This window comes from Mastacembelus armatus, chromosome 15, assembly GCF_900324485.2.
Source record: "Mastacembelus armatus chromosome 15, fMasArm1.2, whole genome shotgun sequence".
In the NCBI taxonomy this organism is placed as follows: Eukaryota; Metazoa; Chordata; class Actinopteri; order Synbranchiformes; family Mastacembelidae; genus Mastacembelus; species Mastacembelus armatus.
The window spans coordinates 1,274,838-1,292,830 of record NC_046647.1 but is presented as its reverse complement, the minus strand read 5'-3'; the positions used below and the strand labels follow the sequence as shown (position 1 = coordinate 1,292,830).

The 17,993-nt window shown below is 39.4% G+C and overlaps 1 protein-coding gene across 1 annotated transcript; it reads left to right on the top strand.

Moving 5' to 3' along the window:
- Positions 1-2,990: 2,990 nt before the first annotated feature.
- On the top strand, positions 2,991-16,241 carry LOC113131967 (inactive pancreatic lipase-related protein 1-like). The gene is given in 13 exon segments (XM_026309750.1): positions 2,991-2,996; positions 5,085-5,127; positions 5,130-5,236; positions 5,516-5,635; positions 5,840-5,974; positions 6,404-6,512; positions 6,833-6,952; positions 7,190-7,306; positions 8,687-8,805; positions 10,502-10,631; positions 14,395-14,509; positions 15,030-15,197; positions 16,115-16,241. Coding segments are annotated over 13 exon segments (1,359 nt in total). The 3' UTR covers positions 16,185-16,241.
- The last annotated feature ends 1,752 nt before the right edge of the window (positions 16,242-17,993 follow it).

Here is a 17,993-nt window from a genome sequence, read left to right as displayed (position 1 = left end):
ACTATTCCATTTAGTGTTGCTGTAGGCATTTAGATTCATTACATTCAGGTGTCGGCAATAATCTGCATGAATAGGTACAACTAGAGATGAGCAGGAAAATATATATTTTTGTAATTTGGATGAACTGATCTGTTGAACACACCTGAAACCACTTTTGATATAAGGCTAACAACAAAGCAGCATATCTGTTTGAAGAGTCATAATAGAGACAATGATGGGTGTGTAATGTGCTTTATTGTCCTGGGGGGTGTTGGCACCACACACACACACACACACACACACACACACACACACACACACACACACAAAGTAGTAAACCTAGGGAAGAACTCACTTAAACCTCTAAAGTAGACTGCAGTGAAACAGGACATGAAGTCCTTCAGAAAGTTCTTAAGCTTAGTGCTATTTGAGGGATTTGGGGAAATGTAGTGTCCATATACCAGGTGGCAGAAAACACACACACACTGATAATCAGTAAGCACAGCTTCTATACTTCACTTTTTCTCTTCACCTTCACTTCTGCCTTTTTCTGTATTTTTTCTTCTTGACTTCAAAATACTCATTGTTCTCCTCTTTCACTTTTTCTTTCTTCTCCAGCTCATGCCCTGAAGGCCCAGTTCGGCCTGTGGTCCTGCTCTTCCTCCAACTGTAATACATTAGGAGGATTAACATTCCTACAGTAAGCCACTGCAGTGCAAACCCAACCTAGTGAGCTTTTCTGTCCTAGCCCCCAGCCCCTCCAGCTTGTGCTGTCTTGCATGTAATTTCCTGTTTGCCTTAGGTCTCCATCACCATCCTAATAATGGACTCTAACATGCACGCCATGCACACAAGTTGGATTTGTGAGCCTGTACATTGGACGTTTACCATTTAATAGCCTCTGTAGACTGAGGTCTGTACAGTGTGTCACAGATTCCTAGAGAAACTCAAAATGTTGAACTCATCTTCTGCATACTTAAAAGATAGTTGTCCAAAGCTTATTTTAATATTTTTAGTTAAATGCAACACACTTCCATAAAAGTCATAAAAATTAAAGGAAGGTCTACTTTATATTGTTAAAAACCCCATAGTAGTCCCTGTCTTGCGCTTTCAGTCCCAATCACACAAGTACTCACCGAAGCACAATTTTAAAAACAACCAGCATGTGTACTAAGATAAGATAATATGAACTTTATTAATCCCAGCAGGAGGGAAATTCACTTGTTATGACAGCTCACAGAGATAACAAAGTGCAAAGGCAGAAAAACAAGTGTTTGTGCAGAAATATCAAAAAGTGTGCAAATTAAAGTATTTACCAAAGTGTATAACAGAAGCAAAAGTGTGTAATGTGACAAAGTTAAGATTAGCAATATAATACAGGCTATAGTATATACATGTTTACAAAGCAGTGGCAGGGATGATTATCTTTCACAGTCCCGTTGAGGCACAGAAGGATGAATGGAGTACAACTAAACTGGAGTTGTACAGTCCTATGACTGTTGGAATGCATGACCTGCGGTAGCGCTCCTTCCTACACTGTGGGTGTATCAGTCTGCCACTGAACGAGCTGCTCAGCGCCTCCACAGTCTGATGTATATTTTTAGAAAGTGCATTTGTTGGCCCAGTAATGACACATTTTGTGTACTGCAGTTTAAAGCCAATGGTAACTTCTCGGCTCAGCAAACGTCTTGAAAAAGGGGAAAACAGTTCTGTTAGTTTTGTGTTTGGAAGGCTAATAAATATACACAGAATATTATAAATTGGTAATTGGAGGATGACATTTAATATATTTGACCATAGCCAAATCTTTCTTTGAGTCTTTCCCTGATCAAGTCTGATACATTTTATCATAAAAAAAGTTTTAGAATATTTCTAATAAACCAAACCACAGGACAGACTTCTCAGTTGTAGCAGCCAGACACCAGGGGAAAAGACTTTGAAATGGAAAGGCAACAGTGCTGGCTAATGGAATGAAATGTCCAGCTTGTGCCATTGTAAGGAGTAGTCGTACAAATCCAAACATACTTACATTTAACATGGCTTATTCCAGGATCACTTGCTTGTGTAGAAAAATTGAAAGAGTGGGAGCTGTTATATAATTAATAATGTTATATAGCAAACCTTTAAAATCAATTCAAATGAAGGTGCATCATGTTTCTCACAAACACAAACTAATGAGTATTTGGGGCAGTAGGTCCATGCATGTGGGACTGAGTCAAAATAAACTACAGTGTGTGTTCATGGTAATGAAGGAACAGCAGAGCTGTGGCTCACTGATGTGTTTTGAATAGTTTTCCAACAACAGTGGAGCTCAATGATACAATATCAGACTGTTGAAACACATACAATACTTGTTAATGTTATACTTTAATGCTTATTGTTGGTTTGCCTCCTTACATGGGATTTGTTGACAATATCAGAAATAAAATAAAAATATCGGATATCAAATAAATTACAGTTTATTTTAAGTCTATCTTAAAGTAAACTGTAATTGTAATTAAAAATGTAATTGCTTACATGATAGAGGATGAGCCTTGTATGTGAGCTGAGGATGAAAAAAACACAGAAAACATACACAACCATAAAAAAACATGTACACACATTCACACACAAACCCACAGCCTCGCCCTAAGACTCCCACCGGCTGTAGCTGCAGCTTTTGTCTAAAACCTATCCCAGACACCTCTAATTGGCCGGTATTTATCCAGGAGCCCAGGAGAGCAGAGTGCACGCAGGGTTGTTTTCACATGGGATTAACCCAGGTCCAAATCTCAACACACTTCACAGAGAAGACCCAACACTCTCACTGCATCATCTGGCAAAGACTGGCCCCCGTCAGTCTGTTTACCCAGTCTGACCCATCTGATTTAGCTCAGTGTTGCTGCTGGTATTCTGGCAGGTATTCTGGTATTCTGGCTTGACGTTGCCATCCATTGCATTTATGCTGAAACATAAATGCAATGATTTTACACCCACTTTAGCACAAGTATCATGATACTGGAGTGAGCTGCATGAGGGTGAGAAATAAAGAAAAAAGAAAAAGAAAGAGAAAAAACTCCAGCTTGGACCTTCCAGTCACAGAATCTGTTGCTACAAGAATTAAAAATTTCCTTCTGTCTTAATGTATGCATGGACAATCAGGATACAAGAAATCAGTGTAAACACATGTAATATTATATTAAAGTGTAATGTAGGCTGGTTTTCATCACTGCCACACTCAAAGTTACTAAGGATAACCCTCCTCTAGCAAGATAGGAGTAGGGTGACTCTGGTCCACAAACAGTGTATTATCACTGTGATTTAGCTACTGATTTAGCTAACTTTGCAAAATTGTAAATGTAAAACATGTATATTTCACATGGGTTTTGCTCATTTGAAAACGTGTGTGGCACACTGAATGATTTTAATGCATGATGAATCAGTGACCAGTCAAACAGTTAAACTGCTAAAAGCTCAATATGAGATTACAGACTGCATGGGTGGTCATCATGCATCAAGACAAATACAGTCTGCACTAGACAGCGGTAAGAATAAATTTTTCCTGAGATCTGGACTGAACAAGGCTCTAAGATAAAAAAAACAAACAAAAAAAAAAAAAAGACTGTGTTACATTTACTTGATTTTTAATGCCACCTATTGGACACATATATATATATTGTCATAAAACTAAAAAAAATGATTTTTTTTGTCTGGTCAGAGATGCAGTGGTTTATTTGATTCTACAGAGACAATCCACCTTTATTCTGGCCCATCACCATTACAAATTCATTTTGCATAGACAAACAATGGTTGCATACACTCTTTCGAAATAAAGCACCAGCCAATATTTCCATGTTTCCCGAGATATGAAATACTTCAGGCTGAATTAGAAAAAATATGTGTAAAATGAGAACAATCTTCTCATGTAATGGCACCATAAAAACATGGCATCAGGTTTCCTTTTCTATACAGCTGCTGTCTAGTAATACAGCTGTCAATACCATCAGTCATTAATTAGTCAAACATTTAATCATTTAAACAAAGCTAGGCATAGTTTCCAAAAGGCACCTTTATTTTGAAGGACCATACCACTGTTTAGCATTCGACCATTTTCCAAAGCTTACACATACCTAAATGTGTTTTTCCTGTCCACCAACCACCAGGAAACTAATAGTTTTTCTTTTTTTTATGATACTGAATATAAACTACTGCGAATGTCTACTTTTATTTTTGTTATGGTTTTGTAAATGCTGCGCTGTAAATTCATTAACAAATGAGAAAAGTTTGCAGTGTAAGGCAGTGATAGTTTAAAATCATTGTTCACAGCAAAAAATGCATAGAAAGCAGAAGCTTCTTGGAAGACATCACAAATTCAAGACATTCAAAATCACAATTAACCATAAAACTTTGCTGAGAAGAAACATTAAGCATTGTAGGCAGTAGATCAGGAAAAATGTTTACAAAAAGCATGTATGAGTCATCCATGTGTCTAATAAGTCACATATTTCTGAAGTGACATGTTTGTCTATCACCTGTGTGTTTCCCACTCCTGCGTGGGCAAACTGCATCTGGCTGAAGTATTTAAAGCAGTGCAGAGTTGGGTTTCTACCTTCTTGTCTGGTATCAAGGTAGATAAACAGCATGATTCACGTCATATCTGTGTTTCATTTCTCTACAGCCTAAAATTCTCATTGACCTTTATGTTGAATAGATGGTACAGATGTGGAGCTTAGCTGTGTTCTGCCTCCTAACTGTCACATCATATGGTAAGCTGGTTTTGACTCTAGGATGAAATTTTACTGAAATTAGTTAAATGAGCAGTAGAGTTAAGGTGATTCTGTTGACACTTATACACTGAAATAATCAGAACTAAAAAGCCCATGTTCTTTATGGCTGCACAATTCAATTAAATGCAAATGTTCAAAATGCTTATACATTACTTTACATGGTGCTATAATTTAAAATGCTCTGTGTGTTTGAATAGTTGTATTAAAACCATATATCAGTGTCACATTCACACCTACTCATTTAATTTGTATGGCACTAAATCACAATAAAAATAATCTGAAGACACTTTGCATGCACTGTATGGGAGAATAAAGGTTTATGACAGCCATCGTCCACAGCGGCAGAGGTCTGTTTTAATGACCTTGGCTGTTTTAGTGACCTCCCTCCCTGGGGAGGCACTGGCCAGCGACCAGCCTCCATGCTACCCTGGCATCCTGACGAGATAGGAACCCGCTTCCTCCTTTTCACCACGAAGAACCGCTACTACCAGGTCAGGAGCAGGTTTTATGTTTTTTATTCTAACATATTCACTTTCTTGTAAAACCCCTTCTTCCTTCAGCAGACAGTGTTTCCTTGTTGAGCAATGACAGTGAGAGACAGTAACACCATGAGGAAATGTGGTTCTAGAAAAGACCACAACTTGATGATGTCTGACTGAAGAACTCATATCTTCAGCTAAATTTCACTTTTTTTTTTGTGGTCTGTTATGCAAACCTATGCGTTTTAGCTTTGAGTATATTCATTAGTGCTTTCCTACCAAAACCAACAGGAGATCAGGACTGACCAAACCATCCAGGCCTCAAACTACAATGGGATGAGAATGACTCGATTCATCATTCCAGGTTATTTGTTAAAAGGAGATGAGGATTGGCCACAGGAAATGTGTAAGGTATGACGGCACAGATCAAAAAGCTGCTTCATCTTCTTTTAAGAAATACTACATATCAACAGCACAACTTGATCAAGAGGCTTCATAAAGAGTTTATCTTGACATTGTTAACTCTAGGAGAAAATAAGTTGTAAGTTGAGTGAACTGACTTTTTACTCATCAGTTTCATTACGGCTGTGTTGACCAGCTTGTTGTGCTGTCTAGACTATGGTGAAGAAGGAGAATGTGAACTGCATCGCTGTGGAGTGGAAGAGTGGTGTGAAGACTCTGTATGCCCAGGCTGCCAACAATGCCAGGGTGGTGGCTGCACAGGTGGCATCCATGATCACATTCCTTATGGTAAGTGCAGCACTTTGTTAACCTCAGACACCATGTAAGTCCCAGCTACAAAATAAGAGTTTTCTCTTAATAAATGACAGGCTTAATGAAAGCGTTATTTTGGGGATTACCATTTATTGCTGTGTAATTCTGGGTGCAGGGTTTGCTATGTTTTTCAATTGTTGGCCAATAGAAACAGGCTGTATGTGCATCCTCATAATTTTTTCATATTACTGCCTCCAAACCCCTAAGTGTCACAAAAGCCAAAAATGAACTTAAAATTACTTAACTGACACAGTGGACCTGGCACAGGTAAGGCACAGCTGGACCCTGACAAGGTATTCTCATGCACACACAGTGGGTAAAGGACACACTGTACAGTATGTGCTCTGTATGATAGTGTGGTAGATACAGTTTCTTTGACTTCAACATGTATGTTGTATGACACAGGACAACTACAAGCAGATGGCTAATAGGTTCCATATTATCGGCCACTGTATTGGAGCTCATGCTGCAGGGGTCGTCGGCAGTAGAGTACCTGGCCTGGCACGCATAACAGGTACACTCCCATTTAATTATGGTCTGTTAGTCAAAATCAATCATTGTTTGGTACAAATAAGACATTGCTGTTAGACATTTTCAGACAATAGTGGTGTATATAAAACCATGTCTTTTTGTGAATATAACATTTGAATTTTTCTGTATTAAATTATAAAATCAATTATAATGATTACAATTATAAACTCAAAGTCTTTATATTGAAAAAATCACAAAAGAATGAAAACTGCACCGTCTCATTTTTGAGATTAAGAATGTGCATGGCAATAGAATAACATGTGAGCTCTTTGTGTAGAACAGTAATAACCTTTCTCTGCTTAGGACTGGACCCAGCTGAACCTTACTTTCAGGACACTGATGCCTTGGTGCAACTGGACACCAGTGATGCTACCTTTGTGGATGTCATTCACACTGATGGACGTGCTTTCAATTCCAATCTTGGTACATAATTCACTATCTTGCACACAATGGATAAGATAAAAATATGACTTTTTGAGAAAAATATGTAAAATATGCAAAAATAATATTCTCTGCTCTTATAATTTTCAGCCAATTCCAGTCAATCATTTGTATGATACTTATGAACGCTGCCTAACAGTGTTGAAAATTAGGGAAGTGAAGTGTAATCAACGTCACTGAAAAACATTTGTAGAATAAGTTTGATTTCAATCTTTCTAGGTCTGGGGATGTTACAATCTGTGGGCCACATTGACTTTTATCCCAATGGAGGTGTGCTGATGCCCGGCTGCTCTGCCAACACAGGCCGTCCCACTGACCTGGATGCTATCTGGGAGGGTGAGATCACTTGAGGCACACAATCACATTTAGCCAGATTTTTTTTCTCTCTGACATTAACCCCTGATGTGGGGTTTGGCTTAGACAACAAAAACACTTAAGCAATTGTGGTTTTACTTAAATGTTAATAACGATGCTAACTGTAAATTCTCCCTTAAAGATCAGTAACATATCATATCTTAAGTCTGTTTATCTTGAGTCCCAATCTATGCTGTTTCCCAAAAGCCCTTGTACTTTCACATTGGTAAAAAAAAAAGCAACAGTGTCCTCTCATGGTGCTAATGAGAATTGCATTATTTTTCTGCATCCACTACATGAAAACACCAGTTTTCTAACATCTCAGGAAGTAGTCAGTGATTAGTTTCAGTAAATAAATTCAAACCTTACTTGGCAGGCAATATGCTAACAAACAGTACAACAAAAGTAATTCAAAACAGAAAACAATACAACAGTACAAAAATCTTTACAATACAGTCCTGACTGAGCTAAATTTGCTAAGGTTGCTAAGATCCAGACCGTGTCTCTTTCTGTTCTGGTTTCACATAGCAACATAGTAAGAGAGTATTCATCAACTTAAAAGCGCATGATTTGACCTTTGATGTGCTCTATACACTCCACTTTCAGTGTTCTCAAGTTTGCAGGCTTCATCACAAGCACTCTTCCTATACATAACACAATGAGTCATACCCCCTCCCACCCTCAGCGGAATATTGGAGTCGTCCCAATGGAAACCCCAGGCGGAGTTATTGCTGCTGGACCTATCTTAGCAAATATTTTCTAAAATGGATGACGACGGGCTTCTTTTGAAATGTGCTGCTGAGTAGCAAGGCTCAAGTGGCAACATTGGTGCCATGCCTGGGTCAGGGATGGGGGTGGGGCTGTTGGCACAGCTGAATATGCCACTTTTGATCCTATAGATAAGAGAGGGACTGTGGGAGCCAGGACTGCATAACTGGAGGTCTTGGCACGCCTTGTGTTTGCCCTGTGTTGGAGAAGAGAAAACAACAGAAGCCATGACCTCTTTCTGTCTGTCTCTAACCAACAGTGTTTCTGTCTTTCTGGGTCATAGTGAGGGTCAGAGTCGCCTTTTTAAAGTGTAACTTTGTGTAACTACTTTCTGTGCACGATTGAGTTTTGAAGTCCTGGCAAGGCGATTTCTGTTATTTTTTAATATAATTCACCCTTTTAAGCTAGAACCTTTTCAGTCTTGTAAATGTCCAAATATGCCACACTGCTCAATGACACACTGTGACCCACCCCTGGTAAAAAGGTCACCAGTTCATATTTAGCAATCTGACTCTAATAAGCATTCACATTTCTTTACTTATTACCTTACCCTTTTGTCCCTCCCTGTCATCACCTGACCCAACCTCTGTCCAGGTACCAAGAAGTTTGATGCCTGCAACCATGTCCGAGCCTACCAATACTACAGCGAGAGCATAACTAACCCCCAGGGCTTTGTGGGATACCCCTGCCATGACCAGGACAGTTTTGCTGCTGTAAGTTTTATTGTTGAATATTATTTTTACAGAATTGACCTAGAATTTTAAAACTGCACACTCCACAAAGATAAATCTATTTATTTTAGGGTGTGTTCAAAGTTCTTTTTGAGGCCTTAGTAATAGTATTGAATTCTTAGTGCTAAAGAATAGAGATTCAGTGGCTCCTTACAGTACCCTCAGCAAAATCAACCTGCTAGCAATAAGAGATACCATCATTAATATATAATATAATTGAATATTCAGGATAGCATTATTCAAATCCTTTACTGACTAGTATAAAGTACAAGTCATGGATTTGAAATGTTTACTACTAATTCTACTAATGTTACTAATAACTAATGTACCAACCTCTAGCAAGAGGACCATACCAAGGTACAAAAGGAAAGAACAATGTAAAGTTAAAAGTAAGAATAAAATATAAATGAAAATAAAACAAAAAATACAATAAAAACAAAAAAAATTTAATGAAATAAAATAAATTAAATACATTTTGATTCTAAGAATGGTAATCAAGCGAAGCAGAAAGAGCTTAATAAACTTGCAGTCAGTTCATTTGTATGTTATTGTGAAACACAGTACTACTCTGGCTGGTACAATACAATAACAAGTCAAGCTAGTTAACCAAACACCAGCTGAGTAGTTTATAGTACTGTATCATTAATGACTTCAAGCTGTGCCACATCATTAAATGGTGCAAAACAGCTAATATTAAAGCATCCTTTTGGGACTCTGGTTCAAAGGCCACGGGTGTCATAGCAGTTTACAGTTGGTGGAAAGCTGTCTGATACAAACTGATACAGTTCATCTCCACGAGTCAATCTGGTCAGTTCAGCCATGCCACTGAAATGATGGATTTGTGTGTGAAAGGTTACTGTTATAAAAGGCTGGAGTTAACTGACATTTAGTGAGCATTGTAGTAGACGTCACCGATTTTCACCACCAGTAATCATGCTTCAGCTCCTGAAATTAGTCAAACTTTGTGTTTAAAGTTAGGTGGGTTGCATAAAGTAACAGAAATAAATGATATAACATAAAGTAGTATTTGTAGCATAAAAAGCTTTTGGTGATTGAAACTACAGATGAGGGACTTGTGAGGTATCCTATGAACCTAATATAAAAACAGCCTCAGGACTCTCAGATTGGCTCATGTGGAGAAAGGAGAATCTCCATGACTCCAGCATGTGTATGGCATGGCCACCTGTTGCTGATGAATGACACTGATATGGCTGTGAACCATTTCTTTGGTTTTAAAAGGCCATTCGGCAAGACTGGGTTTTTGTTGCAGCAATGGGCAATGAAAATTGACTTCCCTTGTGTCGTCCATGGGGTGGGCTTGTATCTGCAGCTGTTAATGACAGTTTATCTCAGCTTTGGACACATGTTCTGATCAAAGGAGTCTAAGGGAGCTCCAAGAATGACCTCATATGACTGTGTCCCTGTTGAGACATGATAACACCTCCTTGTTGTGCATTTCGTAAATGCTATCTGGTTTTAGGCACAAAATCAACCTGTTCCCTCACAGTATTATTAAACCAGTGCCATTCTGTGCCTTCTTATTAATAATGAGGCAATCTACAACATTTTAATGTAGGGTTGTCACTTTTAACTGAGTGTTCATTGACAGGAGGAGACTCTCACAGTCATCACAGAGTGGGCTCATTTCACACACATCCCCATGGTCTTATCTTCCCAGGGAAAGTGTTTCCCATGTGCAAACAACAAATGTCCTTTGATGGGCCACAATGCTGACAAGCTCCTTGTGACTGATGGCAGTTTAAAGACAAAGTACTTCCTCAACACAGGCAGTTCAACAACCTATGCCCGTGAGTACACTGACCTTCTTGCCCTGGAAAAAATAGCGCTGTGAGTTTCATATCTAAAACTTTTCATACCAGTGATATCCAGTGAAAAGAACTGTCTCCAGTTGTTTTGTTTTGATGCAGCTGAAGGGTCACATACAAATTTAGTGTTGGCTGGTGCCATGGTCCATTCCTGTAGTCTCAACATCTTTATCAGTTAAATTTTGTGTAGTCAAGAATGCATTGTCATCCATGCAAAAAAAGCCATTTTTATAATTTCCTGAAATGTTTAGCTGGGAGACAACAAGAGCTTTTTTCATTGTTGGAGTGCAGGTTTTATTACATGGTAAATGGTCTTATACTTATATAGTACTTTTCTACACTAAGTGTACTCAAAGCGCTTTTACATAATTTGTCCATTCACCCACTTGCTCACACATTCATACACCTGTGGAACAGCCACCAGTGTCTATCAGTGTCTTGCCCACTTCAGCCTGTGGACCAGGGAAGCCAAGAATTGAACCACCAACCCTCTGGTTCATGGTTGACCTGCTCTACCTCCACCTCATGGAAGTAGTATGTAACTGCAGAAACAGCACATACCAAACATGGCAAAATTGTCATGGGACTTGTTTCGGTGTCCAGTTCCTGTGTCCCCTGTAATTAGTTCTGGGTACATTTATTATTCATTCATTACTCTGACTGGTTTCACCTGTGTCTGCTTTGTTCCCTAGTTTTCTTTTCCCTCTTGTCTATCACCTTCCATGTGTGTGTATGCATCCTCCAGAGGCAACTGGGTGATTAGACACACCTGATGCTGGTGTCTATCTCCTTCCATGTGTGTGTATTCAATTCAATTCAATTCAATTCAATTCAATTCAATTCAGTTATTTGTATAGTGCTAAACCACAAGTCAGTCATCTCAAGGCACTTGACAAAAAACAAAAAAACCCAACAAATCCCTTATGAGCAAGCACTTTCTGTCCCAGGTTTTCCCAGTGGGTCAGCAGCCTTTGCTGGGGTATCATCGGGGCAGACCTCCTGAGTTTTCTTAATTCCCTGCCCACACACCCTTTGAGACCTGCCTCCTGAATCCCCCTCCACCCACCCGGGTTGTTCTCAGATTTTTTTTCTGTTCCGGTTTGGCCATCTGGCAGCCGGCCATTGGGGGGTACTGTGATGGTCCTTGCTTTGGCTTCCTGTCTGTGGGACGTTTGTTTTGGTGTCCAGTTCCTGTGTCCCCTGTAGTTAGTTCTAGGTACGTTTATATTTCATTACTCTGATTGGTTTCACCTCTGTCTGCTTTGTTCCCTGGTTTTCTACTCCCTCTTGTCTAGCTAGGTTTTAAGTCTAGCTTTAAAAGTACAGAGAGTGTCTGCCTCCTGAACCCAGACTGGGAGCTGGTTCCACAGGAGAGGAGCCTGATAGCTAAAGGCTCTGCCTCCCATTCTGCTTTTGGAAACTCTGGGAACCACAAGTAGACCTGCACTCTGAAAGCAAAGTAGTCTATTGGGATAATGCTAGTTCTGGAGGATTTTTATGGAGATACTGGGACATCATAGTAATGAGTTACAGTAATCTAGCCTTGAGGTAACAAATGCATGGACTAGTTTTTCTGCATCATTTTTGATAGGATGTTCTTAATCTTGGCAATGTTGCGCAAGTGAAAGAAAGCAGTTATAGAGATTTGTTTTATGTGTGAGTTAGAGGACATGTCCTGGTCAAAAATAACTCCAAGGTTTTTCACAGTAGTGCTGGAGGCCAGGGCTATGCCATCTAGAGTAGCTATAATTTTAGAAAAGTTATTTCTGAGGTTTTTAGGCCCAAATACAATAACTTCTGTTTTCTCTGAGTTTAAAAGTAAAAAGTTACTGGTCATCCAGGCCTTTATGTCAGTTAGACACACTTGAAGTCTGGTTAACTGGTTTGTATTGTCAGGTTTCATAGATAGATACAGCTGAGTGTCATCTGCATAGCAGTGGTAATTAACCCTCTGGGGTGTAAGGGTGTTTTGGGGCCCTTGACAAGTTTTGACATGCCCTGACACTTGTGCTTTTTCCAGTTGCTTATGTGAACTGTACCATGGAGCTGATCTCCTCTGATTCACTAACTTCTTTTTCAGAGGGGCCACAGTATCAAGCGTTTCACACAGTGAGGCTACAGCGCTGTCAACAACATGATCAATTTGGTAGGGAGTGGGATTGAAGCAGCTGCCCTCCACTATGTTTATACTTGGCATAGATGTAAATAAAGATGGAATCATTTTCTTAAATTTATTAACAGCGTTGTCAGATAAACATCTGCTGTAGTGGAATTTTCTTCCAAATGCTGCATGATCCATCATTTTAAATTCCAGTTATTAAAGAATGATCTGACAAAATAGGATTTTGGGGAAAAACTATTAAATGTTGAATTTCAATGCCATAGGTCAGAACAAGATCAAGGGTGTGATTGAAACAGTGGGTGGGTTTATTAACATTTTGAGTGAAACCAATTGAATCTAATATAGAATTAAATGCAGACACAATCTCTATGTGGTTTGAGGTGGGTGACGGCTCTAAGGAAACTGCAGAAAGGCGTTTTAGACTGAGTCTCTGCGTACCGGTCCCCACTCTGGATTGTCAAACTTTAGGTTGGCTAATAAACTCGGCCAGATGTCTAGAGATGAAATCCGCACCATCCAAAGTGGGATGGATGCCGTCCCTCGCTACCAGACTGGGTTTTCCCCAGAAAGTGGCCTAATTGTCTATGAAGCCCACATTGGGTATGCGTCCTCCAGAGGCAATTAGGTGATTAGCCACACTTGATGCTGATGTGGCATCAGGTGAAGGAAGTATTTATACCAGCTCATATCTTAACCTAGTTCCACCTAGTAGCACTGTGACCTGACTGTTCCTTGTGTGTGGCATCAGTCTCCTCAATCTTCCGGGCTCCATTCTGATTCCTGTATTTCCTAGTTCCTGCTTCACTGTATGTGATCTCCTGATCTCCTTGGATTTATTTTGATTCCTGAATCCTGTGTTTCCTGGTCCCTTATTCCTGTTTTCCCAGCTCTGATTTCCTTTTGAGTGGAAAACACATTCCTAAACACGACTCTGATAATTAGCGATTCCATAGTCAGAAACGATTCTCCTGGAACTCTGTACCTATATTCAGCATGGTTGTACTCTAGTTTCCCGGCAAGTGGACCACGCTACTCTGAAGCTTCTTGGTCTTCTCCTGGTTCCTGAGTTTCACACATCCTAACTCCTGTTTTCCCTGGCTCCAGCTTCCTGTGAGTGAATAAACTTCTGATTCTCCTAGATCTCTCCCTGTTCCTGTATTCAGTGTTGTCAGACTCCCGCTTACCTGTGAGTAGACCACGCTCCTCTGAGCCTTATCAGGCTCCTGCTGGATCCTGTTTCCCTGATCCCAATTTCCCTATGAATGACCTCTCTCTCTTCCAGTGTTCTCAATAACAGAACTCCAGTTTCCCTGGTCCAGTCCCCTGGTTCCTGTATCCCCGGTCCCATGTCTCCTAGTCCCGATCTTGTATTCCTGAATTTCTCCCATATAGATCCTTCGGTTTTCTGAGTTTTACTTTTGTCTTTGTCTGCAACCTTGGGTCCTAACTAAATGTATTCATACTAAAAAAATAAATGTAAAATATCTGCACTGTTTTGTACAATTTTAAGAGAATCTTTCCACCCTTTAATTTTTAATAATATCCAATGGAAAATTATCCATATAAGTGATCCTATGCCAGACACAGGACATGCAATATAATTGCTTACTATTCCAATTCTAGGTTACAGCTACCGAGTGACACTAACCCTAGATGGTCCCAACTGGTCTAACCAAGGCTACATATTTGTGGCACTCACTGGACCAAAGGAAAGCACCAAGGAGCACCAACTTTATAGGTACTGTAAGAACAAACATTGAGCACGCCGATGTCTGCTAGTCCATGTGACATCACAGATGGGGGTATAGTTATATTGACCATGTCTGATAGCTGGAACAACTGTACCTCCCTTCATAATACCACTTAATACTGCACCTCCCTGTGAACCCTTGTTGTCTAAAGTTGTAGATACTCACTGATGGTGTCATTTTTGGTTGTGGGTCGTAATCCCAAACTTCAGTCTTTAAAATAAGATAAAAATGTATACGTATATTTTCTCATTTTTGTTTTGAGAGAGGCATTAAAGACTCCCTTAGTGGAGTGGACATCTAAAATGGTGCTGGTCATACACTGGATGAAGAAGAGCAGCTAAGTGACAAAAGGCTCTGATGTGATAGCTTTTTAGGTATCCATGAAACAGAATAATCTAAAAGCATTCTTAAGTTTGATTGCCTTTTGATCCCACAGACAAATGACAAAGCACACAAAACAGGGAAAAAAATTTTATTCTTTAATAAATGCCTCCCTGCCTTCCACAGGGGGAAACTGGTGACTGGACGGACCTATGAGGTGCTGATTGATGTTGAAGTGGATGTAGGAAATGTGAGAGAGGTGAAGTTTCGGTGGGACAACTACATCCTTAACCCACTAAAACCCAAATATGGTGCATCTAAGGTGGAGCTGCAGAGAGGAAAAGATAGTAAGATGTAAGTTTGTCTTAAAGTTGCTAGATGTTTGTTGTTTTAATAATATTGCTTTGCCATAGATAGCAAATGCATTTTTTCTTTTAAAATCCAAACTGGACACAGATTACACACTTGTCATGATATTTGTTTAAACTAAGATTACTCTGGCTTTTTATTAGTTGTTTTCCAATGGAAATAAGGTGATAAGGTAAAGTCAGTTTGGGTTGCCTTTCTTCTAGGTGTTGGTTCACAGTGTAAATTTTAAAGATAAAAAAAAAAGTTTAACATAAGTTTAGTATTTTTACATGAGCATTAGTTTGTTTGTCTAAAAAAAAAATCATGTTATAGGTAAGATGTTTAATTTCAAGTTTCAAGTTTAAGTTAATGTAAAATGAAATGTTTTATTTAAAAAGCTGAATTTTTTCACTTTAATGGAGAGGTATGCATGAAAAAAATAGACGAAGCTTATGCGCTGTTAAAAGTGAAAATTACTGTGCAGTTGCTATTAAATTATTGGGTTATTGTTCAAAGAGAGACAAATTGGATAATGCTGTTTATAACAAAGCAAATTAAAAAGCAGAAACTAAAAATGCGCAATTTGCAATCATTAACAAAATTGATGGTATATTTTTTGTATTGATGGAATATTATGAATACTGGCATTAACAGTTAATTGTGTCTGCCTTCCTATCAAACATTAATGAGAATGAAGAGCTAAACCTGTCTGGGTGTCTGTTTTACTCTGTACTACAGTGCATGATATGGACTAGCTTTAACCACTAGAGGGTAGCATGGGACCACCCCTAGTGCCCTCTAGTGGTCAGGACAGCTGGAGGGGCTGGGCTTATGGTGTGATGGTATGGCAGAATGCTGTCCTTATATTACGTGCTGCTCTTACCTCTTATATAAATTCCTTTATTTTATTTTCTTCCTCACAGCGATGTCTTTTGTGGCACAGAGAATGTGGTGGAGAATGCAATCCAGTCTGTGCTTCTATGCCAAGCTTAATCAGTGAATCACCATGTCACTCAAGGTCTTTCAATAAAGATGTTGCATTGAACTGCTCCTTTGTGCTACTGTGTTGCATGTAGCAGCATTACACGATTATCAGACAATGAAGCAAGCACGTTGAATAAAATCAGTTAAAGAAAACAGAAAAGGGTGTGGTGATGAAATGATGTAAAGCCTAAATTGAAATAGATTATCTGTAGCTGGTTTGCACTGACCTAATGAAAGAAGGAAACAACAAAGTCACAACTTCTGGCTTTGAGTTTATATTGTTAATGTACTACATATGAAGAATAAGAAGCATAGATAGCCCTGCCCTCATTGCCTCAGGTTTAACATCTTGATGACTGGCAAATGGCAATCCCCAAACACCTGTTATATATTAGCAGATACTGTAACTAAATAAAGAGTTGCGTACATGTACAAACATATTTTAGTATGATGATTATGAAACAGAAACTAAAAGCTCATCAAAGCATCTCAGTTCACACTTTTCTTAAAGGGCCCAAATATGACCTGGAGAGCAGAAAGGAGTAGCACAAAGGAATTAGCAAGAATAATTAGCAAGAACAGGTAAGGATACTTTTAGCTAGTCTTAACACATTACATCCTTGGATTGAGTACTGGCTTATCAAGATGTTCATGGAGGATTTCATGATTTCATGGAGAACATTTTATCAATTTTAGAATGAGTCTATTAAATCTACATAGGGAGCATGACTCCTTTTGCGGCGGCAGCGGTGTTGTGGAGCCACAATTCAATTCAATTCATTTGTATAGTGCCAAATCACAATACAAATCATCTCAAGGCACTTTACAACCAAAAAAAACCCAACAAATCCCTTATGAACATTAAGAATGACACCAAGGATCAAAACCCCAACCCTCTGGTTTATGGTTGACCTGCTCTACCTCCTGAGTCACAGCCACCTCTTTAGTTTAGCACCAATTCAATTCAATTTTATTTGTATAGCGCCAAATCACAATACAAAACATCTCAAGGCACTTTACAAAAACTAAAACTAAAAACCCAACAATTCCCTTATGAGCAAGCACTTGGCAACAGTGGAGAGGAAAAACTCCCTTTAACGGAAGAAAAAACCTCCAGCAGAACCGGGCTCAGTTTGGGCGGCCATCTGCCTCGACCAGTTGGGGTGAGTGGATAGAGCAGAGAGAAAAGACCAGCTCTGCATCCACAGAGAGACCTCTTCAGCTCAGATGGAACAGGGTGATATACTGCAGATTTGCTCCATTGTAGTAAAAGGATGTCATCTCTTGTGTAGTTTCTTCACCTCACAGTAATATCCATAAGTCATTAAGCAAAATAGAACAGTGGTTGTCAAAATATATCCAAAAAGTGGGAAAAGTTCAGAGGACTTCGCTGCCATCTGCTCAGATGGAAATTCTAGAAATTCCTACTCCACAGCAATTAGTGGACAAGCTGAGATGGTTGGAAGTGGACATCTAGCACATGCAGCTGGGTCCTCCACTTCCTAACACTGCAGTAGCTGAAGAGGCATCACATCAAGTACTCTCCCTGTGAGCATACAGCCTGGTCTTGATCGACAGCTGAAAGATCCATGAACAACAGCAGAGGGACAGGTTTGTGAAGACAGCTAGCAGGATCAGTAGTGCCTCTCTACCCTTCCTGAAGGAGCTTTACCAGCAGTGCTGTGTTTGTAACATCAAGGCCCCCTAACACCTTTCCCAGAGTATGTTTCCCTCCTGCCATGTAGGACGAGATATAGGATCTGACCCAGGTCCAGAAAGCTGCTGAATAGTGTTTTCCCTCATGCAGTCAGGGTTATA